The sequence below is a fragment of the Erpetoichthys calabaricus genome, chromosome 7, assembly GCF_900747795.2.
Source record: "Erpetoichthys calabaricus chromosome 7, fErpCal1.3, whole genome shotgun sequence".
NCBI lineage: Eukaryota > Metazoa > Chordata > Cladistia > Polypteriformes > Polypteridae > Erpetoichthys > Erpetoichthys calabaricus.
In genome coordinates this window covers 155,405,344-155,430,858 of record NC_041400.2, presented here as the reverse complement: position 1 = coordinate 155,430,858, position 25,515 = coordinate 155,405,344, and the positions used below count along the sequence as shown (strand labels likewise).

Below are 25,515 nucleotides of genomic sequence, written 5' to 3'. Positions count from 1 at the left end.
TATAATTATTCAACTTAAAATCTTTTATCGAGCACATCTGTCTCGTTTAAAACTGTCCAAAATGTTTCCAGGGCAAGATCCAACTTGCTGACGTTGCAATCAAGTCCCAGCCTCATTGGGCCCCAAGTTTTGGGAATGCACCAAATCAACATCATTCTGGACCAAAATTTTTTAACACCATTCAGACAGCCTTGGTGTCACAATCTCTCCTAATCCATTAACAGTTGTGTTTGGTATACTTCCAGATGGGCTTAAAGTGGAGAAAGACAAACAAACTGTAATTGCCGTTACTTCATTATTGGCACATAGACTTATCTTGCTTACGTAACTGGAAGAATCCTAATTAACCTCTTTTAAGTCAGTCGGTAAATGATGTTATATACTATTTGAAATTGGAAAAAATCAAATTCTCTCTTAGAGGATCTGTGCAAAATGTTTTTAAAACTTGGCAGGATCTAATCAATAACATTTTAGAATAAACATTTAAATTGGGGGAAATGATTTTCTTCCCTTTGTTTTGGGCTAGCTCTCTTTCTCATGGGTGGGAGTTGATTTGAGCTTAGTTTTGTAAAGTTTGACTTGCTTGTATGGAATGTTACTTGCTTTTAATAAATTCATTAAAATGTAAAAAAAAAAAAAAAAAAAGCTCACCGAGTCTTTACCAGTCAGCTTCAGAAGTAGGCTTCACCTCCAGACAAGACCACAAACTCGAGTAGGTTTTTAGGCCTGCAAAGGTCACAAGTTGGGAACTGGCTTTAAAAGTTAAAAAATTCTTTTACATAGTCCAGAAACATAAAAATGCATTTCAAAGGTGATGAAATCATTAAACATCTGGCCTAAAGGACAGGACAATAATGAAAAAAGGCAAAACAAGGGCAAGAAGGATCTATCTAAAAAGGCAATCTATGGCAAATATTAAAGTGAATAACAGGAACTAGCTACCTTTGAAAATGCAGGAAAATAGTAATGTCAATAGTTATGTCTAATTAAACCCTTAGTCACCATTAATATTTATTTATTATTTTTTCAGAATTTTCAAAGGTGATAAAATAGCAGGATTTCACTTTAAAGAATAAGTGCATAAATCATTTTTATAGAATGATACTGATAAAAAACAGTCAATGGGTTGAAATGTTTAAAGCTGCACTTAATATTAAGAATTTGTGCAAAAGTGATTCATATCTGGGTCAAAAAAACAATTTGGATATATTTTACAGTACAGTTATTAATCAGTATTCTAACTTAGTGATGGTTACTTTTGAATGTTTTCTTATTGATTGTACCTTTAAAACCACATTACAGTGTTTCTTATTTAATTAAATCATTAGCAGCAGCAAACACTCAAATGAGTGTACAGCACTGTTTCCTTAAGAGGCATTAGCTCTCTGGAAATGTGTTCTTTTCAATTGCAGCGTTTTAATTAATCTGAATTTAAATAATTATAAATAAAAAAGGTATTATCCCCACCCATCATGCAGTATGACGGTTACAAGATTACACGAGACGTACAAAGGATAATTTAGCTCTTTACTGATGGTTTCATGCGGTATTACAGACAGGAAGCTTATGACAGACTCTATCAAGCATGTGGGTGTTTTGACCTTACGCAGTCTGCCATCTTTCGTCGCCATGCTGAAAGGATTTTCACCGGATGGAAGACATAATCTTCCGCCCGGCAGCTTCAAAGTGTTGGCCGTAGGTCCATCCTTATATTCTGGTTGCTCCATGTGCACGCTCCTTCTCTAGATCCAAACAAGGACAGGAAAGGACTCAAACCCCACCTTCAAAAATACAGGAATAGCACAATGCCTTCATACAGTTCTCATTCTCCGAACAAGGAAAGAGGATGGTGTGCTGACAGAAGACAGAAATATACTAGTCTGTCTTTAGACTGACTATTCAATTCTCCAGTTGTCTTTGGCTCTCTAGTCCTGTTTTTGGCTCGGCAATTCTAAATGCTGATGCTGAGCCCCTGTGTACCATACTTGGTCTGCCTGTATGAATGAGTCCATAACAGTGGGCATAGAGAACAGTGACATTAAGGTTAATAACAAAACCTACTATAACAAGCACCTGGATGTGTTTAGAATAAACAAGAAAATGCAAAAGGCAGAGTACAATTTACAGTATTGTTGATTGTTGTCATTTAAGTCTTATTTGTTGTTCCTGACCAGTATTGTAACTGCTAGCATAGAATCTTTTGAGATTGATTGGAGGTTGTAATAAGTGTTTTGATATTTGTTTGCAATATTCATTAAAATGTTAACATTTTCATTAATATTGTGTTAATTATTGTCCTTAAATTTTAAATTAAAATATGTATGTGTTTTTTTCTGTGTATACAATATATACAGTTGGATCTGTGTTATGGTAGATGAACACCCTATCCAGAGCTGGGTGAAATAGGCTTTGGCACCTGTGACCCAAACCCAAATTAAATAAGTTTAAAACTATTATTTTATATTACCTGAGTTTACATACCATTTATAGTCATCAAATTTATCATATCTTCATTAATAATTCATGTTGTAAATTTTAAGAATATGGTACTTATACACTGCTCTTATTTTTCAGAAAGTATATGTTCTGTACCTTTAGACTCAACAAAAAAAATCAAATGAGAGCATCTTTGATAAATTTGAATAGAAAGCATGTCAGGTGAATACTACAGTATTTGTTACCATCAGACTTTATATTCTTAAATAAACAACTGCTTTTTAAAAACTGCAGTTCTAATATCTATTTAAGGGATTGCCAAAACCATTTCTTACTGCATTAGTCTCTTCATTGAGTTTAATTTGTGCCACCCTGTGGGAGAACTAAAGTCCTGGCACTCGACCACTGCAGTGTCCAAATGGCAGACTTTCAGACATGCTAGCCCAACTCTGTCCTGACAGCTTACTCCAATTATTGCTTCTCTTGTCATATTCTCAGATGTTAACTTTTTATATATCTCATTTGACCCCATCCAGCAATAGGCTGGTGGAAGGAAAAACTTAAAATTCATGTTCTCAATGTGAAATGGGAATATTTAACAAGTGAAGTTGTATTTTTGTAATAAACTATCCAGCATTGTTTCCTAATTCTCCTTTTAGAACACTATGGGCGGCCTGATCTTTAAAATATTAAATGTATGTCATATCTGTAAATACAGAGAGTATGGACAAAAAGGTTTTGTTGATCTGGTATCATTTATTGCTGATTTCATTTTCATGTGCTTGCTTGCATGCCTTTTTTGTTATTTATTGTAATTGTTCACAGCTTTTTGGAACAGTATGCACAAATTTTCAACTAAGTTTGAATGTATCTATTTATCAGCCAATTTCTAAAGACACTTTATATAGTACAGGGTTTCAGGCAATTCAAAAGCTTATCCATACCTAGTGTAAACAAGGGGAGGATAGTGGCGGTGTTTGTGTGCTAGGGGGTACCAGGGCATGGTGCTCGATTGGGTGGCCTACAATAATTAATATATGTAGGTGACATTTTTGTATGCTGTAATGATAATATTAGCATGAACACCTATGCATTATACAGGGTGGGGCATAAAGATCTCCCACATTTTGAGGGAGAACTGCGTGGGCTATAGTGGGGGGTAGAGAAGTGGAGTAGGTCTCATTCAGTAGGCTCTACCGTTTTCAGTACCCATCATGAGCTGGACCGGTGAACATTGGAGCTTTGTTTTTCAAGCTTATTATGAGAAGAACCGTTCTGTGATAGCAATGCAGAGAGCGTTCCATACACGCTTCGTGCTCAGTCGAAATGCATATGTACCAGATCAGAAAACGATTTTGCTATGGATTTCTAACCTTCGGGCAACTGGGTCCACACTGGAAAGAAAACCTGGCAGACCTAGGACAGAACATGTGTGGTTTCAACAGGACAAGGCCACAGCTCACACATGATGTTCTCTTGGAGTGTTGAGGGAAATGATCCCTGAGCATTTGACCTCTTTAAGAGGAGACATAGGATGGTCGGCTCTTTCAGCAGATTTAAGCCCATGTGACTTTTTCCTTTGGGGATTCCTAAAGGAAAACATTTTCAAACATCGTCCTCAATCTCTTGAGGATTTGAAGGAAAGGATCAGACAGGAAATAAACGTGATTCTGCCTGAGATGACCCGGAGAGTGATGGAGAACTTCCGGGAACGTCTTCAGCAATGTATTGCCAATGACAGCCACCATTTGTCTGATGTGATTTTTAAAATCCATTAAACAAAACTGTTTTCTGTGTACTTTTCAGAAATATATACAATTTTTTTTAGAAAGCTTCATTCATTTTTTTATACTAAAATGTGGGAGATCTTTATGCCCCACCCTGTACCATGAACACCATATGTTGTAGCCAGAGTCTTTCCTCTATTGTCATTCATTTCTCATTATTTCTTTATTTACGGTAATTGTTCTTTGCAAGTTACGTGGTAAATTATTTCTAAAAATGTTTTTATTTGTGTCCTTTTTGTATTTCATCTGGATTAAGGGAGTTTAAATATTACATGCCATTTTTCGTTAGTAACTATTTTGCAAATGTATGTTTTGTGTTTATTATGATTGATTTTAGTTAATAGTATTAGTTATATTTCTTGTCCTTAGTTTGTTGAGGTTAGGTGAATCAGTCCCATAGCTGCAGTATCAGGAAGTAGAAATAGATCAGTGCTGTGGCTTTTGGTGTTTGCCTATGTTTTTCTGGTTCTGTACTGATTTTATATTTGAGACAGTGAAATTTTGTAAATGGTTCATGCTTTTGACTCTTTGGTTCTAGATTTCGCTTTTGTTATTTGGATTTTATTGTGGACTTAGGAATTAACTGCACGAAAAGCCTGATTCTTGAGTTTTGAAAGTGAAGCTTAGTATTGAAGGACTGTACAGCCACTCAGACTATATAGGCAGCATTAATTATTATTATCTTTTTTTATTAAAGATATCTTTATTATTAGATTTATTATTATCTATTACACAACACATGTTACACTGACAACTACCAAAAAAAAAACCAAATGAAGTTGACCACCTTAACGGATTGAAACTACCAACTCTGAAATTTTGATATCAAAACCAGTGGGTAATTTTGCTGACAGCCATGCTATATTTCATAAAATGAGAATGTTCCATCTCATTTGGGGGTTCTGGGTAGGCTTCTGATCTGCTGTCTGAGGGATATATTTTTCACATGAAGTGACCTTGAAGCAGTCATTGGCTAATGCAATCTATGTTGACAGCATGCAGGTTGATACTACCTTGAGATTTGCAATAGCAAGACATGTGATTGGTAGATCTCGAGACTTTTTTGAATAGAACTGATGTAAACTTAGTACATTGGTGTACAGCCATGAAGACCTTGTATGTCTGTGATGTGATTGTGATTAAACAACCATTAACACTAGAATTCCTGAAGCCTACGGAAATACTTGTTACCCCAGCCCATCTTAAATCTGTTCTCACCTCTCCAATCAGCGTCATTTGCTTTGTAAATGTGTTGATCAGCACAACCTGCACAACAGTTGTTACGGTTCTGCTTTTGTCCAGAAACGGTTTCATGAGCTTTATGACCTTAGTCTCAGAAAGTCTTTCTCCCATAGGGCGACTGTTAATCTTTGCCTGAATAAGATCAAACACATATGCGTAGGGTGCGACAGGAGCTTCCACCTGCAGCTAAAGTCATTTCAGTTCACTTGTACTTTGTGAGCATGCCCATGTCGATCAAACAGAGGAAGCTGTGCAGTCTATTTGTGACTTTACGCTGTAGGAAGATAAGTAAATAAATCAAGGTAAATAACATTCGAGCTGGCTTTTATATACGTAACATATACATGTTTTTATATAAAGAGCATCACAAAACATAGTCACAAACAGGACTTTGCATGATACCTTGGCAAGTTCTGTAAGCCCTGCTTTTTCTTTGAAGGACATGTGTGGGGCAGACTGACTGGCAGGATGATGCCCAACCTGTTGCTTCATCCAAATGGTGCCATCTTTCGCCTTTACGCCTGGTGCAGCTGCATTGTGCTTATATGTGAGTGGACGTTTCTTGTGGGAAGGGCTTCTGTTCTTTTTCTCCAATGTAGAACCCTTATCCTCATCTGAGTTCACCTCTGTTATAGCACGTCTTTATTTGAAAACAGTCGAGTCAGATTGGGGCGAGTGTGACTGAGAGAATAAAACTGAAAAAAAAAAAAAGTTAACCTTTAAAAGCACCATAAATTTACAACGGCTGTTACAGACTCAAATCAAATGTATGTTTTTATTGTACGATAGTAACAATAAGAGCAGCTCCTACTCAAAATGGTAATTCTGGACAGTGCCCGGATTTGATCCCATGACCTCTTGATTATGAGTTAGCAGTTCTTACTGCTGGGCCACCCGAGAGGTCATACAGTATAAGTGTTGTACCTTAACCTGATTTCTTTTTCTTGGTTTTATTCTTGAATAAAAGCGTACTTGTTTTGTTATATGTGTACCTTTTTTGAAATTGTTTATTTGATATTTGGACTTCAGTCTTCACACATTAAAAAATTTTGTTGTTAGTACTATAACATGAAAAAAGTTTATGTTTTTGGTATTTGTTCAACATTTCTTGTTCTCGCATTTCCTGTCATCCTACACTTACCCATATCATTTTAGGCAGGGAACACACATGAAATTCATGTGTTCCAAATAACAATATATTATTTACCCTATACAACTCAAGGACCTCACACGCAGTTAAAGAAGGCTCGAGCTGGCATAAGTTTTTGCGCAAGACGAGCTCCAGCGGTGGGGGGATGGGACAGCAGGCTGCTTGCTGCTTATGCTGATGACACATTTACAAAACAATAGACGCTGATGCAGAGGTGTGAACAGATTTAAGGTGGGCTGGGATTGCAAGTTTGTATGTAGGCTTCAGGAATTGTAGTGTTAAGGCCCTGTGGGTCTATAAAAGTCACTGCAATGAGAAGTTAGTCACATCTGAAATACAGGACAAATAATGATTTTTACCCTGATGCCCTTGTGGACTTTCCTCTTGATTATTTGGCTTTAACTTTCTATAAATGACACACACAGTCAGGGTGAAAGGAGACAAAGAGAAACTGTGCAAGAAAGGTGTGTTACAAGCAGTGGCAGCTCCAGGTTCATTTTCTTTCCAGGGCACAATATGGCTACAGTAGATAGCTGGTGGGGTGCATGAAGGCAAAAAAACACATTCCTATAAAGTACAGAATACATTGTAAAAGCATAATTCATAATTCTATGTAATATGTATGTAAAAAATTATACCTTTACTGTTCATTTCTGTAACAAGGTGTGTCTTTCTTCATAGTATTTAATCCATGTTGTGTATTTAGTAGACATGTTTATAAGAGACGCCAATATCTATGTTCATTACATTTAAGTACATTTCTAGTGTTATTATATCTAACATTGCTTGTCTTTCTTGTTGAATTTCTTCACAATCTCCCTGATGAAGGGTACAATTATTTGGGGTGCCTGTATTCTGAAGAACCCTCTTTGTAGATGATGAATTGACACCAACTTGCTTGCCTAATTGCTATTTAAGTGCTGCTTTGTAAACAATGGAGGGTACCAAACTGCTCACTTTCAGTATACACAACTAACATCATTTCTCTTGCTTGGATTTTACCAAGTTCCAGCTTGCTTGAAGGAAGGGAGCAACAAACAAACATTTTGCTTGTATTGGAGAAGAGGTTTTGCATCATAGTTGCTTGTAGTATGCAGAATGAGTATCAATGTGCTACTCTACCAAAACAGAAAAAAGTTGCATTACAACTTAAAATCTGTGCTTAAAAACTTTTAAGTTGCATGTTTTTTAACTTAAAGGCAGAATGAACATGTACTGTATAGAACACCATCGTTGTTCACTATGGAACCAATGACAAAAACAAGGTGATATTTTTTCCTTTATCATGTGACTTACGGTGCTGCAACATTAAAGAGAGATATTCTTTTTTGAGACATTACTTTTTATAGAGGTGAGTCGCGAGAAAGTTTTAAAACAAAAAGGGTTGCATTCATAAAATGGTGAACACCTGATTTAAGTGTATGTGTACAACTGAGTATATATATTGAGGGTGCATTATATCAAGTGAAAAAGCACAATGAAATGATGAAATCAAATGGATCCACGGCATAATAGACAATGAATTTTACTTCTCAGCTGGGAATTCTGCTTTCACTGCACTTTTCTAGAAAAAAAAAACTATATCTGATGCCATGGCACCCAGCAAGGCATATAGTTTTACAGCTGCATGCCACAGTGTAATAACCGTTGCTGGTCACAAGCAATGTGTCCAAACTTGCTACTGGCGTACAGAGTTCTCTTTTGTATGAGCATTAGAAATGGCACGTCAGATTCCAGCACTCCATCAATGCATCTCATCTCAGCCATCTCAGGAAAAACGACTAGAGAGACAGAGAATGAAAGAGTGGCAACATTGCTCTAAGTGGCTCCTCACTAGTGAATTTTTAACATCTCTAAAGATATGCATGTAAGGTTAACTGACAATTCTGTTTCTGATCAGTCGGTGTGGACTTGGCCTACAATGGACCAGTGCTGTGTCCAGAGTGGATTCATGCCTTGCATCCAGTGGCCCATAATGACTTGTTAAGTCACATCAACTAAATTGAGGCGAGTATATGCAACTCTCCTGGGAAATCCAGAATTCTGATTACCCTATGACTTTCTGGGGCCAGTGTGTCATCACCAATTAATTTAAAATTTATGTATGTGGAGAGTGAGGTGAAGATGTATCTAGTACACAGAGGAAGCCATGTTGTTAAAGGAGAAACAGACATAGAAAAACAGTGGCTGCATATGTAATATTTTAGAATGTGTTATTGTATCTCACATGTTAACCACTGTACACCTATGTTTATGGAGTAAATCAAGAAATTGAAATATTTTATTATCTTCCCCCCTGCTTAAATGTTCAAGTTTTATTAATATAGACTGTATAGTTTCCCAACTTACTCCATTTCAAATAGCTACCTGTAATTCTTCTGTCACTTAGGGAAAACGTTGTGTTTGCCATATGTGCTTTTTTCATAATTTCCATTAGAAATCAATGTACTATACCTGGTAATATATTAATGGAGTCAAAACTAATACATGTAATTGAGGCTAAAATTGGATTTTTATTTGCTCCAGTTTTCAAACCTTTTTTAAAATGATCATTTTCATTTTTCTTTTGAAAAATTGTCAAAAATTAGAAATTAGGTTTATTCTTCTATATTACTTTATGAAAATAGGTTCTGTCTTGTTACATTCGTTATTTTAAATAGTGGCCCATACTGTAGAACCTGATCAAAAGGCACTTGTAAGATTAAAGAAGACAATTATTTTACACCATCATGTTAGTATAGTAGCATCTTCATGCCATGAATAGCATATCTCATTTTTTAATGGTACATAACCACTGCAAGACAACCAGTCACATTAACAGATTCCAAAGTTAGTAAAAGTCTTCAAAGCTGAAACAAATGAAAGTCTTTGAAATCAACTGGGCAAATAAAAATCATATACATTACAGTAGTATGTTTATATTTTATTCAGATTTTAAAGTAACACTAGATTAAAAAGAATTCACATTTACTTTGTTAAAGTAATTCTTTACAATGCTATACTTATATATGTTGCTGCACTGTACTTGATGTTTTCCTACCAGAAATGTAAAAACACTGTATTTACTCTATACTGGCAGGCACATTATAAAGTCAGATTTGACATGTTGTCTCATTATCCATTATTTGTTTTAGAACAGTTTGGTAGTGTTAGAGGGTTTTGCATTTTGTTTCCCTGAGGTGGTAAATGAAAATTGAAAATACTGGCAAAACATTTGTTTTTTCGCTGATACTGGGGGTCACAAATTAAAATATCAGACAATTCTAAGTTGCTCTCCGAGAACCTTTTTTTTTTCTTTCTCCATTTACTGAAGCAGAAAAGGGGGTCTAGAAACAGAGTGTGTGGCATCCTTGTATATGTTGGTGGCCAAACTGACAAGGCTTTTCTGAAAGCACAATTCCAAGTCTGCCTTTGCTAGAAATGTGTTTGGGGTTTTTTGTGTTGTTTTTATTATTAAATAGAAGAGTTGTGGCATTAATGCTGGTATTTTCTAAGCTCCACTAGGCACTCTGCAGTTATTTGGAACCTTTCTAGTGTGGATCCATCTTGTCCCTCTGCTGGATTCCGTTCATGCATTAGCGCCATCTGTGCCTGCTGTACCTTCTGTGAGCAGGCCTTGGCCAAAACGACTGGCATTTCTCTGGAAGTCGGCTCAGGAACAGCCAGAAATGGTGCCCAGAGCTTTTAGCTGGCAATGATGCACACTTACTCTGACAAAACCAAGGGAAAAGATGCAGGATGCTGAGTACAAAACAGCTGCAGCTTTTGCTGTTCACATATTTAGCTTCAGAAGAAATTACTTATCCTTGCACCAGCAAACAGGCTGTGTTTATTTTTAGCTCTGTGGAAAATGTGAATTGAGACATTCAGTGTTTTTGTGCCTGTAGTGTCATCATTGTACAGTTATAAATTGTGCTTTAGGTAAATAAAACACCCCTTAAGCACCTTTTACTTGCCACCATACTAAAAGAAAAAAAAGCATTTTTTTCTCTAGTTATGATTAGAAGAGTAATTTCCTAACAGACAGTGCCCCACTGAACTTGCAATAAACTCTTATTAATGAAAACGTCACAAAGGAGATGTGCAGACAGACTACTCTTTCTTATAACCTCCCTATACTGCCATTTGTTTTTAATATTCACATGTTAATGACCAGTCTGTGATGGTGGCACTTGCCTAGAATAAAACAATTGCAGAGTCTTCAGCAGCATAATAGTTAAAGGGTCTCAGCTGGATCTTCAAAAGCTATAGTCTTTATTAATACATGATCTTAACAGCTGCAATCTTGAGAGAGTTCAAATGTGCACACAGGCTTTGAGGCTTTATTTTATTTACTTAGTAAACCAAGCCTGTATAGACCACATTTGTTTCTGCATTGAAGTTGTGTCTTCTTTACAGTAGATAGATAGATAGATAGATAGATAGATAGATAGATAGATAGATAGATAGATAGATAGATAGATAGATAGATAGATAGATAGATAGATAGATAGATAGATAGATAGATAGATAGATAGATAGGGTCTATCTATCTATCTATCTATCTATCTATCTATCTATCTATCTATCAAATTTAGCTAACAATCTTACATAGCATCTTTCGTAGCTGTCTGTCTTATATAAACTCTACTAAAAACAGAAAGCTATCAAAGGTGCTATATAAGATTGTTAGGTAAATTTGAAAAGAGCAATAGAAAAAAGAGATACATACTATATATAAAGCACATAGAAGAGAAAAAAGCCATATAAATGCAATAAATTTTGAGGTGGAAGGTAAGACGCATAGAAAATATGCTGTAAGACTTAGATATTTTATTTTCTACTATGCAAATTTGTCACTAGATGTGGTAGAAATATGCATACTGCTACATATTTACTGGAACACTTAACTGCTGTGCTGAATTTCAGATAATCCTAAACAATGCTAAAAGAAAATGGCACTTCATGTGTGTTCTGTGATAAAGTAAGTCATAGACTCGTATATTAACTTTTCTTTCTGTTTTTCCATTAAAATGACATGGGTAAAATAGCAGTAGATACAGTATAATAATAATAAATCATAATACATTAAACAAGTGTACTTCTTCTTTTGGAAAGATAACAAGATAACAGGGTCTTTGTTTGTAATGAAGTGACTTTTATAATTAAAACTAAACTTGCTTAAGCAGTGTATAGAATATCAAAAGAATAATCTGAACAATTCTCTTGTTTTTTTCATTAATCAGGGTTTTAATTTTATGAACTACAGTACTTTATGGGAACTTGTAGACTAAAAAAAGTATGTTAATGAGTATTTATTTAATCAAAATTGCAAAAATCAGTGTAATGTTTGAAAGGAGTTACCATGTTTTATAGTATAAATTGCATATAATTTAAACAACAGATGTAATACACTGCTCAAAAAAAAGGAACACTTTTTAAACAGAGTATAGCATCAAGTCAATGAAACGTCTGGGCTATTGATCTGGTCAGTTAAGTAGCAGAGTTTGTTAATCAGTTTCAGCTGCTTTGGTGTTAATGAAATTAACAACAGGGGCACTAGAGGGGCAACAATGAGACGACCCCCAAAACAGGAATGGTTTAACCGGTGTAGGTCACTGACATTTTTCCCTCCTCATCTTTTCTGACTGTTTTTTTACTAGTTTTGCATTTGGCTATGGTAAGTGTCACTACTGGTAGCATAAGGCGATATCTGGACCCTACAGAGGTTGCACAGGTAGTCCATCTTTTCCAGGATGGCACATCAATACATGCCATTGCCAGAAGGTTTGCTGTGTCTCCCAGCACAGTCTCAAGGGCATGGAGGAGATTCCAGGAGACAGGCAATTACTCTAGGAGAGCCGGACAAGACCATAGAAGGTCCTTAACCCATCAACAGGACCGGTATCTGCTCCTTTGGGTAAGGAGGAACAGGATGAGCATTGCCAGAGCCCTACAAAATGACCTCCAGCAGGCCACTGGTGTGAATGTCATTGCCAAAACAATCAGAAACAGACTTAATGATGGCCAACGTCCTCTAGTGGGCCCTCTACTCGCTGCCCGGCACTGAGGAGCTCGATTAGTATTTGCCATAGAATACCAGAATTGGCAGGTACACCATTGGCACCCTGTGATTTTCACAGATGAGAGCAGATTCACCCTGAGCACATGTGACAGACATGAAAGGGCCTGGAGAAGCCGTGGAGAACATTATGCTGCCTGTAACATAGTTCAGCATGACCAGTTTGGTGGTGGGTCAGTGATGGTCTGGGGACGCATATCAATGGAGTGACGCACCACAGACCTCTACGGGCTAGAAAACAGCACCTTGACTGCCTTTAGGTATCGAGATGAAATCTTTGGACCCATTTTCAGAAATTGTGCTGGTGCAGTGGGTCCTGGGTTCCTCCTGGTGCACGACAATGCCCGGCCTCATGTGGCAAGAGTATGCAGGCAGTTCCTGGAGGATGAAGGAATTGATACCATTGACTGGCCCCCACACTCGATTGACCTAAATCCAATAGAACACCTCTGGGACATTATGTTTCAGTACATCCAACGCTGCCAGGTTGTGCCTTAGACTGTCCACGTGCTTAGTGATGCCCTGGTCCAGATTTGGGAGGAGATCCCCCAGGACACCATCCATCGTCTCATTAGAAGCATGCCCCGACGTTGTCAGGCATGCATATAAGCACGTGGGGGCCATACAAACTACTGAGTATGATTTTGAGTTGCTGCAATAAAATTTCGGCAAAATGGACTAGCCTGTCACATCATTTTTTCACTTTGATTTTCAGGTTGTCTTTGAATTAAGCCCCCTGTAGGTTGATAATTTTCATTTCCATCAAGCAATGTGGCATCCTTTCATTCCTAACACGTTACCCAGTCCATATCAGTTTAGATACCCAGCATGATTTCTTTCTCATTGAGATCTGATGTGTTTTCAAAGTGTTCCTCTAATTTTTTGAGCGGTATATTTATACAGCATATTAAAAGTAGTTTTCACTAATTTATACTACTCAAATAGAACCATATAATCTGAAGATCAAGGTTGTTATAATCCTTCCAAAACATAAAATACTTCTGCCACATCATCCAAACTAATTTTTCACAATGTTAGCATAACAGTACTCTAAATGTCAACAATTTTCTTTCTGCTAAATATGATGCACCCACATGTTCTCAAAAGTATTGGTGGGAGGAATTTTAATGCTAAAGGAATTATGATGTCTTTTATACCAAGGAATGTAGCCATGAGGCTGGTTAACATAACTTTTTATAGTACAAGAGGTCATCACACTGTGATGTCAGCTTCTGTATGCTTCATTGGGGCTTCCATTTGCATTCTTAATCTCTAAAAAGTATTTCAGAACACACAGCACTCCTGTTACAACAATATGATGTATTTAGGCAAGGTTCCCAGGTGGGGCTGTATTGTAAAAAATTACTCCATCATTCACAAAAGAAAGTCACTGATATAAGTATAATATCATCCTGAAACTTTATTATGCCACCAGCCAGCATAAACTTACTAAAAGCATGTAAACTGAAAGGATCATATGCCCTTTATTTCAATATAAGAAAATAATTTAACTTGATGATATTTACAAAAGAAGTTTGGTTGTAAATATTATATCATTGGGAGATTTAAAACCAATATAAATAATGATTACAGCATCTACCGGTAACTCCATTTTATTGGCTTTAAAAAATGTGTTGCTGTTTTAAATATTGGAAAGGAAAAATGATGTGGAATAAAGATTCTTTAGCTGAAGGTCCCTATGGTCCATGCACAGTATTCTCTTAGATGGACATCAGAACAAAATAATATATGAAAGAACCTGTTGCCTGAAATTATCATACAATATATGTTGTTACTACACAGTAGCGATACCAAGTACGGCATTTATAAAACGCCAGATATTACACAAAGCTTTCTACCCCACTACTGGAGTGAAAATTCCATTGCCTTTAGTTTACAACTGAATTATCTATTGTGGGATATGACTAAGAAAAAGAAAGACACCTATTCATAAGTGGGATGAAATGTATGTTAGATCATTTTGGTGTGAATTATGCTGCTGTACACTATAATAGCTGCACTTCTGGAATCATCTCCAAATGGTGTATTTCATTTTACACAGTGTTTACTGGCTGCTATTTTAAATAGCAGTGTTTAAAGGGCTGATAATTTATTACAGATTGAGGTTTATTATTTCCATCCATCCATCCATTTTCCAACCCGCTGAATCCGAACACAGGGTCATGGGGGTCTGCTGGAGCCAATCCCAGCCAACACAGGGCACAAGGCAGGAACCAATCCCGGGCAGGGTGCCAAACCACCGCAGGACACACACAAACACACCAAGCACACACTAGGGCCAATTTAGAATCGCCAATCCACCTAACCTGCATGTCTTTGGACTGTGGGAGGAAACCAACGCAGACACGGGGAGAACATGCAAACTCCACGCAGGGAGGACCCGGGAAGCGAACCCAGGTCTCCCAACTGCGAGGCAGCAGCGCTACCCACTGCGCCACCGTGCCGCCCGGTTTATTATTTTGTTTATAAAATTAAGATGTCCACACTTACTTTATTACAATAATAATTTTTACTATTTATTTCAATTTAGTGTCATTTGATATAGCAATGTTTTGCCCAGTGGGGGTTGGGCGGTCTTGTGGCCTCAGAACCCCTACAGATTTTGTTTTTATTTTCTGCAGCCCTCTGGAGGTTTTTTTTTTTGTTTTGTTTTGTTTTTTCTGTCCTCCTGGCCATCAGACCTTACTTTATTCTTTGTTACTTAGTATTGCTTAATCATATTTTTATATTTTTATAAACGTTTCTTTCTTCATCTTGTAAAGCACTTTGAGCTACATCATTTGTATGAAAATGTGCTATATAAATAAATGTTGTTGTTGTAAAGACAGATTTGGTGAACTTACACATGCAATATTTTTATATAAACATGTAGTGTTGTCACCCAAGCCCATTGTTAAAAATTTAGTACTGAAGAGATGCTGAGTATATTGGGAGAAGGGTGTTAAGGATGCAGCTGCCAGGTAAGAGGAAAAGAGGAAAGCCTAAGAGGTTTATGGATATGGTGAGAGAGTACATGCAGCTGATGGGTGCAACAGAACAAGATGCAGAAGACAGAAAGATATGGAAAAAGAGGATCCGCTGTGGCAACCCCTAATGGGAGCAGCTGAAAGAAGAAGAAGATTTCATGTTAAAAATACGTATTTGTTTGAATTTACTTGAATGTGACTTAAAAATTGTGGTGGCTGCACAATTTTGAGGTACCAAGTAGACTATTAACATCTCTCTATAAAATGCATTATTACCTTTCATACATTTGTCAGGTTATAGTAATAATATTAAACAACCAAAAAATAACATTTTTCATAATACCAAGCAAAATGCCAAATTAATTAACATTCCATATTGTCCTGTAATGATTCTCATCTTCTAATTTTTAATGACTTTCTTTAATCTTTTTTACCTTTTTGTTTTATTTGTAAAGCTTTGCTATAGTTCAGGCCAAATTTATAAGTTTCACGCAGGGGTGAATTTAGGTTGGTTAGTACACAGGTAAACACACCTCCAGCAAACCATGGGGTACTGATTTTTTGCACACTTTAATGGTGTGTGAAGTTGTGAACACTGCATGTCTCAAATTTTGGAATTGCTCAAGGATTTTCCACCTCAGCTCTCCCCCTGGATTTACAGTTGTATTGATGTCATTAATGGTCATCATATTAACATTTTTTTTAGACTGCTAGTATTCATCAGCCCTTGAGAATAACTGGTACTAAGCTTTTTCGACCATACTTTAAAATTTATTTTTCTGTCATAGTTGTTATCATCGTAGGTAATTTGATTTTTGTAAGTCATTTTGGGTAAATACATCAGTTAAATAAATATAATAGTAATAAACCACTTTAGTACATTAAATTTTTAATGTAAATGCTCTCTCACAATGCCCCAATTTATGTTAAAGACAGAGATAGCGACATTACAAGTTTAGACCTTCAGAAGAGGGAAGTTGTTGCAAGGACACATTTTTTTAAGTATTAAGTGCTTGTAGAAACAATTAAAAGGCTGGCAGGATACTGGATTGTTTTAAGTGACAGTCAGGAATAATTATGCTTAAGATGTACTATATCATGTGCTTGTGGGACCACACTTGGAATACTTGAATTTATCTTTGTATTATGAGAAAGGTGCTAGGAAAACTGAAAATAAGAGCTAATAGTCTTATTCTAGGAATTCAAGATATGATTTAGAAGAACTGAAAAATATAAATCAGTTCAGCCATGGAACAACATAAAGTATTACAAGCTATACAATAAGCAAATTTGAGTCTGCTTTAAAATGAGTTTTTCAGTAATTTATAGTTATTAGTAGTTACATGCTTTTTCTTAAGCAGATTTGAAATTAAGTTTTTTTAATTACAAGCAGATGTCTAGAAGGCAATACTTTTTGAGTTAAGTATATGATATTAGTTAGTATTTTTGAAATATTCTAAGTGAAACACTAAAACAAAATATAAAATGTATCCCATGCTGTTGATGTGTTTATAAACTGTTTACATTTCGGCATCTCTTTCATTTATTGTGTATTGATTCAAGTTAAACTATCACCCATTTTATATGTTTTGACATTCACTCTAATCAATATTAATAACAGTTAAATCTAATTCAGTTTTTTTATGTAAGAACAGCGCAAGGCTGAAGTGCGTAGATGGTCACCTCTATTTAAATAGCACATTAATTGGCTGATAATATGAATAATCATGTTATTGGCCAATAATCACATGGGAGCCAGGCACATCAGAACACTTCTATGCTTGTTAATAACAATATTATCAAAGCAAGAAATAAATGATAAGAAATTCTTCAGTGATGCTGTTAGTAGAAGTTTAAAACCATGGCAATATGGATTATGATAGGCTAAAGGTTGTTACCCCAAAACCATCATGTTGTCCCTTAATAATCACTAATGCAAGCAGTGATGAATCTACAAAGTTAAACCCATTTTGCCGAAAAATGTTGAAAGGAGACCTTGACCACTGGGCTGTTACACCCAAAATTTATACTCTTCGAATATAATGACAAAGAGTTTTCATTGCATGATAGAGAAAAAATAAACTATTAGTGATTTAAATGCATAGAACAATTAATTTAATCAAACTATATGAATTGGATTATCTTGAGCACTAAACTGGTGCTGGTTTGTGACTCACTGGGGATCAGAGAGTGATCCAATTGTTTTATGTCATACCAGCAGTACAACTGAACCATAATTATATTTCATCCCTTATACAAAGGGACAGATTTCAAGCCCTAAACTTAATGCTAAAAATCCAGTGTGTTTATCCACAGATCAGTTTGAGGCCAAAACAGCATCTGACAATTATTATTACTTTAGTATGATCTAAAAGCCATTGCCAATTCCTTGTGATGCACCCCACATTTTTTAATTTTATAGAGCAAACAAAGCGATTTATAAAACTAGATGGCAGTTTGCTCTGGTCTAATTTGGAAATTCAGAGGCTACATTTCATTCTGTGATTCTGCATCCTGCATTTACATTGCAGTCAGTCTGGAGAACTGGAAGTTTGGCATTATAGATAAATTAGAAATCTTTGAGAAAATCAGGTTCTAAAATAATGAGGTGATCTAAGTTAATTATGTTATTCCTGTAGTTTAACTATAGAGTATATTAATGAGAGATTTTGCAGTTACGCTGAGGCTATTTCTTGGATGACCATCACTGTGCACTAAGCCGCAGCATCAACAACAAAAATATGTTGTATTAGAGCTCCCTCTTTGTGCCACAAAGCCCAACAAGAAATATGCAATTAGCTGCACTGCCCTGCTTTTGTTGTTGGCATTGGTTTTACTTCAATTCTGAAATGTACAGCCCCAAATGGGGATTAATTAAACTGCAGTGTTAGGAGCTGAGATCTTAGCAAATGACATAATGAAAATGGAACGTCTTTATGCATAATAAGGGATAAATGCATTAATTAGTCTGTATTGTGACACAGTCAGCTGTATTCAATTGCAGATGATAATAAGTTTAAAAATGTATCCTGTAATTTAGATATATCAATTTTAGCTGAAGTACTTATTATTCTATCTGTAGCTATGTTGTAAATTTTCTGGAAAACAATAGTTATATTATCTAGAATATATATCAACATCACACACAGACACAGGAGTTTGTGCAATTGTGTAATCTGTCTTATCTGTCTATCAAATGAATGTAGCAATACTTAAAATGTTTATCCCTATTGAGGAATGTTTTCAATGAAATGAATTGTCTACATTTAATTTTAATTGATGGTATAAAACAGCATGTATTATATTTATTTCACAGTTCTGTTATGTAAAATATAATAACCACATTTGGAACTTACTCTATTCTGAAGTGAAGGAATCTGATTTTATATTGTTCTGCTGATGTGAACAGAGTAAAACATTAATGTATAGAACCACAAAACTTGCTGAACATTGAGATATACAGTTTTAATTTAAAAAATAATGCAGGTTTCTTTTTGTTTGTTTGTTTTGCAGGGTCGATGTATAAACTTCAGTCGTGTTCAAGGCCAGTAGACAAAAAGTGCAAGTGATCATTTCATACACAGTCATCAGCTGAAGACCAAAGTAAACCTGCCCCCATAACTTGCTGCTTTATTTTTGAAAACCACTATGCATTTTTGTCTTGCTTTCATATTTCTGCATTTCAGGAAGCATTGAGGACTTTGAGTGCAGCTCTATGAACTGTGCTGTCTATTTAGTACCTTCTCAAACTATTGCTTCCTATTAATTTGTTTTTGAAAATGGAGATATAATGACACATGAAAGGTATAAGTGCACTAAACATATACCATTTTGTGCCATGTGGCATTTTTTGACACTTTTGAACACATACAAGATTTAACATATTCTGACCATATTGTGCCTTCTGTAGAATACCTAATTTCATGGACACAGACAGCAGCTATTTAAACAAACAGAAGAAAGGGAGGGGATACAAAACAGGGAATGGAAGGGGCCGGTTGCCATTGGCGAGAAAATAAAAATAATCTCAATGGGCCTAACAAGTGCAAAAGTCCATTGCCTTTTGGCGATGTCTCATCACAAAATCTTTCCAACTCCACCATCGTTTCATGCCTAGCAGGGAGCTTCTGACTGAAAATCTTGTCATTTTAACACTGAAAAGTGCACACGCATGACAAAATGTAGATGGGATGCCCCCAGGTATTGGAAATAGAAAGACTTTGCCCTTTAGTTTTTTGAGACACCTTTCTTTCATTATGCACCCGGGACACAAAGATTAATAGAGCGTTATTGTACAGCAATAACGCCTGTAACCAAAGGTCTTTGGCAGGGTTTGAAGGAGTGATGTTTTAAGACCTTGACATGGGGGCTGGTGTTTTTAACATTACCCTCTTTCATTGTAAGTTCAGTAACGCGTAAAGCATCATCATCCATAAACATACCTATCAGTTTTAGTCTTAATACAAATGCAGCAGTCTCAAAGCCAGTATCTCCACTGTTTCAAATCTCTAAGGGCTCCTCCGCGTCACAAGCCAGCAACTCTCTTTGCATGAGAATTTCAAAGTTTAATTAATATAATTAAAGGCAACAGCAAGCAGCAGCCTGTGAAGATTTTGCTCATCTTTTTTATACCTTTTGACATTGAATGACCTATTACTGTATATGCATTACTCAGATTTTGAGGAGCACCATCCTTTGGATATGTTAAGCCACTTCCCAAATAAAAAAAAAAGCAAAAAGGAAGATGAAATGGCAGATTATTGTTCACTTTCAGATACAATATTCACAGTCATCTGAGCTTTAGAATAAATATCGAGCACTGTATTTATTGTAAAATTTTCAACCGCCCTGTCACGTCAACAACCCCAAATGATGCTAGTGTGAGCGGAAACACTGTGGGGGAGGAAGGAGGCAGCAGCTGAAGAAAAAGGCTCGAACGATCTAGTCACTTTCGATACGGTGTTTCAGATGCAAAATGGATATTCGAGTCGAAACCTGACAAAGCGCGCCTGCTTTGATGTGAACTGGTATAGACAATGACCAGTGGCTGGGTCAGTGGGATGTCTCTCTGCAAGCAGAGAAGCTTATCAAATGACACTAAAAATAAGTTCAACAACCATCACGTTTGAGGGGAATAGGCGAACATTTCACATTTTGTGGGCATGCAAGTGCACGAGATAGGAAGAGCGTTCCTGAAGCATCCTGGTCTAATTATTCTTTTGTGCTCTTCATCGAAATTGTAAGGGACATAAATAATTCTTTTGGTTGACTTCCAAATGTGTGGGTTAGCTGTAAGAAGCTTTTTGCATTTAGCCACTTGCATAATCCTTCGGTTAACTTCTAAATGATACATTTGCACATGGATACCTAAAAACATTGGATTATATACATCAGCATTCTGCTTTGTTTGATTGCTTTTTCTTCATGCTTTCTTTTTCCTTTAAATGGAAAGCGAAAGCCTGTAAATAACCCGTATTAATGAGCTGTTTATGCACACCAGTCAAAACGCGAACTATCTTCCAGTGATGTTTTACATAAATATGAACTTAATTACAAAGTGTACATGGGCACAGCAGCTTTCGCTTATATTGCAATAGTTATAAAATATGGTCTCAGGCAAGGGATATTATTTCCAAATGTCCACATCTGACTATGTGTCATGCAGTCCTACAAGACCATGTCTATCACTTATTTACTACTTAAAGAGCATAGATACACAGAGAGTAGTAAGGTGAGCACAGACTATCCTTAGAAATCTGCTTGCTTTTTACACCAAGTTTAACAACTTTTTTTATTTCTAAAAATTAAGTGCTTTTTGGCATTGATTTATTTGTAACCATTAAATGTTTTTCTATTTAATAACAATCTGAGCATAGACTTTTTATGCAGTTAACATTCACAGCTGAAGAGAAAAAAAACATAATTCCTGTATTATATTAAAATTAATTTTATTTAATTGTGGTTCCTAATGTATAGCTAGATGAAGATGTTTTGCAACATGGCTCTTTGAGGATACATACAGGTGTACTATGAATTTTAATTTTGTGCACTTAATTTTTATTTTTAATACTTCTGTTAACCAATGACATTTTCATTAACAAAAATTTTTTAAAATATATTTTAAAAAGCATGAAAAACTACAATCATAGTTAAAAGCAAAACAAATCGTTAAGTCCTGAGGTAGTGTTATATTTTACAGTAATTTTGCTTAAAGGAAAATCTGCTGTTGGAGACAGTTAATTTAATAAACTTCATCTGAATCAATTTGTTGTACTGTAATGTACAATTTTATTAAATACACAGACAAGGCTGAAAGTAATTTTTCCTCTTGGTTCGTTTCATGTCTGGGTCACTTGTAAACCATTGCAGTAGTGAGAGACTCACTTTTTCAGTAGCGATCTTGTTGAAAAAAGACATGCTAAAGGCAATCTTTAATTGGGCTCAAAAAGATTTATAAGGCAAGACAGGAGATGTAATTATATGTTACAAAATGAGAGATGCATATATTGCACCAACTAAACCAGGAAGCCATCTCTGCAGTGCTTGGCACCGCAGGCAGAGAGCGCAAAAAAATTCCTTCTGGGTTTAGATAGCTTGAAAATCAGATCTTTCCGTTAGTTAAGATTTGCATTGTATATTAAAAGCTCTTTTACTATTCATATTAAAAGATTTTTTAGTCATTGCCTTCAAACAATATCATTAACCCTTTATTAAACTTTAAATGTTCCATGTCACTACCATATAACTAACACCAGTACGACTACAAGCTTTAATTTCAAGTTACATTTATCACTTTTGTTTTTATTGTCCATTATGTTTCTTAAAATAAGTATAGAGAAATTGTTTGACATGAAAGAGACATACATTTCTTTTGCCTTCTGTATTTCATGCCTGTATGTAATTCTCTAAATGAGAGCACTTCAACATTTATTTTTTTATTGTTTGCATTTTTAACTTGCAAATGTCCTTTATTCACTCAATAATTATTTATGTTGTTTTCTGGACTCCACAAATTATTCATTGTTTTCTGGTCAAATGCTATTGATCCTCCATCTGTTTCCTTTTTATTTTTTTATCTGTACATAGCAAGACAAATTTAAATTAAAGAATAGCACATTAATGGTACAGCACATGTTAATGCATAAAGTATGTCTTACTTCATTTGATGGCACACAGTTTGTGGACTTTTTTGTTCAGGAACATGGAATAAAGTATTTCTGTATGTATCAGTATGCCCACCTGTCAGATAATTATTTTTTTAATAACATGACTGCTTAGTATAGACAATTTAAAGTTTCTTCCATTAAGTTTTTATTTTAGATTACTCTGCAGACAAACTATTTCTGGAATTACATAAAATAAACATACAATTAGCAGTTTTGATAAGGAATCAATTCATATTTGACATGATACAAGTATTTAGTCATATAAAAGCTTAATAATAAGTATATAATACTTTAGACCTTACTTTAACAGTTACAGATTACTAGTGTATTTTAAATATCTACAGATAGTTGATAAGGAACATATGTAAAATGCCATATTTTTGTTTTACGCCACTACAAACAGCTAGACTAGCTTTAGTACACCTTGACAAATTTTGAAAGTTTCAGAACTTGTACTAATGAACAGCTATTACATTATTCCTTCATGAAAACTTCCATCACTTGCTGATTTGATGATGGTGGTGAAAAGACCCATTCCAGAGATTTTGTGACTGGAGTGGCTATTGTATATGGTTTATATTGTTGTCACACTCTTCAAACAAGTCATTGACCACTTGTTCCTCAGTGATGTCAGCATTGATATTGTGTAAGATTCCACTAAATTTCTTTACATTTATTGTCATTTACCTTGCTCTCTATGGCAATTGGTGTTCCCAAAACTTGCAAACGAAATATACTCACAATCCGTAATCCTTCTCTATGGAAAACTAAGATATGGTGTGCACTACACATTCAGTCCCAATTAAAACTGTGGGTTCACATTAGAACCCATATTTTGTGTTTCATTTATTATTTTTTACATTGATAATGTTGTTAAACTATAACTGTTGTTTACCTTTTTCACTGCCATTTTGCTGATCATTTCTGACTATGGTCACCTCTATTTTGTGTAGTTTTTTGTTGGCAACAGTTGCTAACGTGGTTTCTGGAAGTGTAACACAACACATCATTGCATCAACATATAAAAAAACATTACGACAACCGCTTCCTCACATCCAAGTTTTTGAATAATTTCTAAAACACTTGAATATAATATGTTATTCTTTTGATTCAGCTTTATTTGACTTTGATTTTGGTTATTGTATTGAACTTTGGTATTTGACCTATTTTAATTATATATTATACTTTTTCTGTCAGCTGCCAGTCCTGCACTTTTGTAGTCTTCCATTTCTGTTCAGGTAGAACAATTGTTAGATGAGTCATCCATCTCTTCCTTCTCATCAAGTGATCATTTTCCACTGTTTAGTATCATCACATTGTTCAGTAACATCACTATTTGGGTTTGCACTAGTTGAAAATTATCATTTTTAGATGTAATAAAGGAATTGTTCAATCATTATTTCAGTCTGTTTCAATTGCTGGGCTGTTTGTACTTAAAACAAAATTTAGGGTAAATGATCCCAAGTTTCTTATCTGCTCTTGCCTAAGTCCAAATTCAGCTTCCATGTTATTGTTACAACTGTTCCACATGAAACAACAGCCAGTATAAAAATTAGTCCTGTCTTGAAATGCATGAGATATTCTCTTCAAGCTACAGAACATTTAAAATTACAACCAACTTAGTCTGCCAGGCATTTTTTCCTGTGACCTTAAGCATAATCTTTGTAGGCCCATTTGAGCTAAAGCACCTGCTTAATATAATTTGTGTTTACTTTGTTTCTGTTTTTGTCAACTATGTGTGTATTATATTTTAGAATATTTTCAAAATTTGTTTTGTAATCTTTTGCAAATCCTTTAAAAGTCCTAATATCATAGTGCAATGTAGTGAAGTAACAAACTCAAACATGCTTTGTCAGCATAACTGAGATGTTCCAGAATGTTCATAGTTGAGGAACATCATATCATGCCTTGTGGAAAAGCACAAAGGGTTTTAAAAGGTAACCATTAGAAAAGACGTTGCCAAAAACAGAAATGGATTGAATACTGGTAGATCAGGAATTACAGCAACCAAAACATGAGACAAGAATTAGAGTCAAAATAACCAAGAGCAAAAGCATTTAACCAGAAAGATTGTTAACAAATGTAATAGCATAGAAAGACTTGTTTTTTGAATCCATGAATTCAGATACCAATATGATCTTCAGGTAAATCTTGTTGCATTAGGGGTTTACAACCTCTAAGAACACCGTCCTAATAACGGATTTAAAAAATGGCGATAGAAATAGTCCAAAACACTTCACAAAAACAAAACTAAGACATTAGGTGAAAATCTAATGGCACCACCAAAATCCTTGAAGATGAAAAAAATAACTAAGACAAGATACCTTACACTTTACCCTGACCATTAAATAAAACTTTAAATAACCTTTAGTACCAATAGTCAGGCAATGCAAACTGTGAATGTCACCTTTATTTTCAGCCAGTCTAAATGAATTCAGAACTTTTACTTTATTTTACGAGTATCGGCTCAGTGAATCAGATAAACTTTAAAAAAGGAAACAAATCAGCCATTTTACATAGTGTTCAATAACAAAAATTTACCTCTTTCACAAAGCATAGTTTATTGGAGTATCATTGGTACATAGGTAATGGTCCATAAATACAGTAATATATTTGTAGCATTGCAGGAGGAAATGGGGCAATGTGCATGTTTTCTGTGGAACTGGAAAGTATAAAGATTATTTTC

General features: G+C 35.3%; 1 protein-coding gene across 2 annotated transcripts in view; it reads left to right on the top strand.

Annotated features, from left to right (window-relative positions):
* antxr2a (ANTXR cell adhesion molecule 2a) overlaps window positions 1–24,228 on the top strand; it is a 310,747-nt gene extending 286,519 nt beyond the window's left edge. For both annotated transcript variants that reach the window (XM_028805604.2, XM_028805605.2), the window contains exon 17: window positions 19,177–24,228. In XM_028805604.2, the coding sequence (XP_028661437.1) occupies window positions 19,177–19,215 (39 nt within the window). In that variant the 3' untranslated portion in view covers window positions 19,216–24,228. The remainder of the gene's footprint in view (window positions 1–19,176) is intronic.
* Window positions 24,229–25,515: the final 1,287 nt, after the last annotated feature.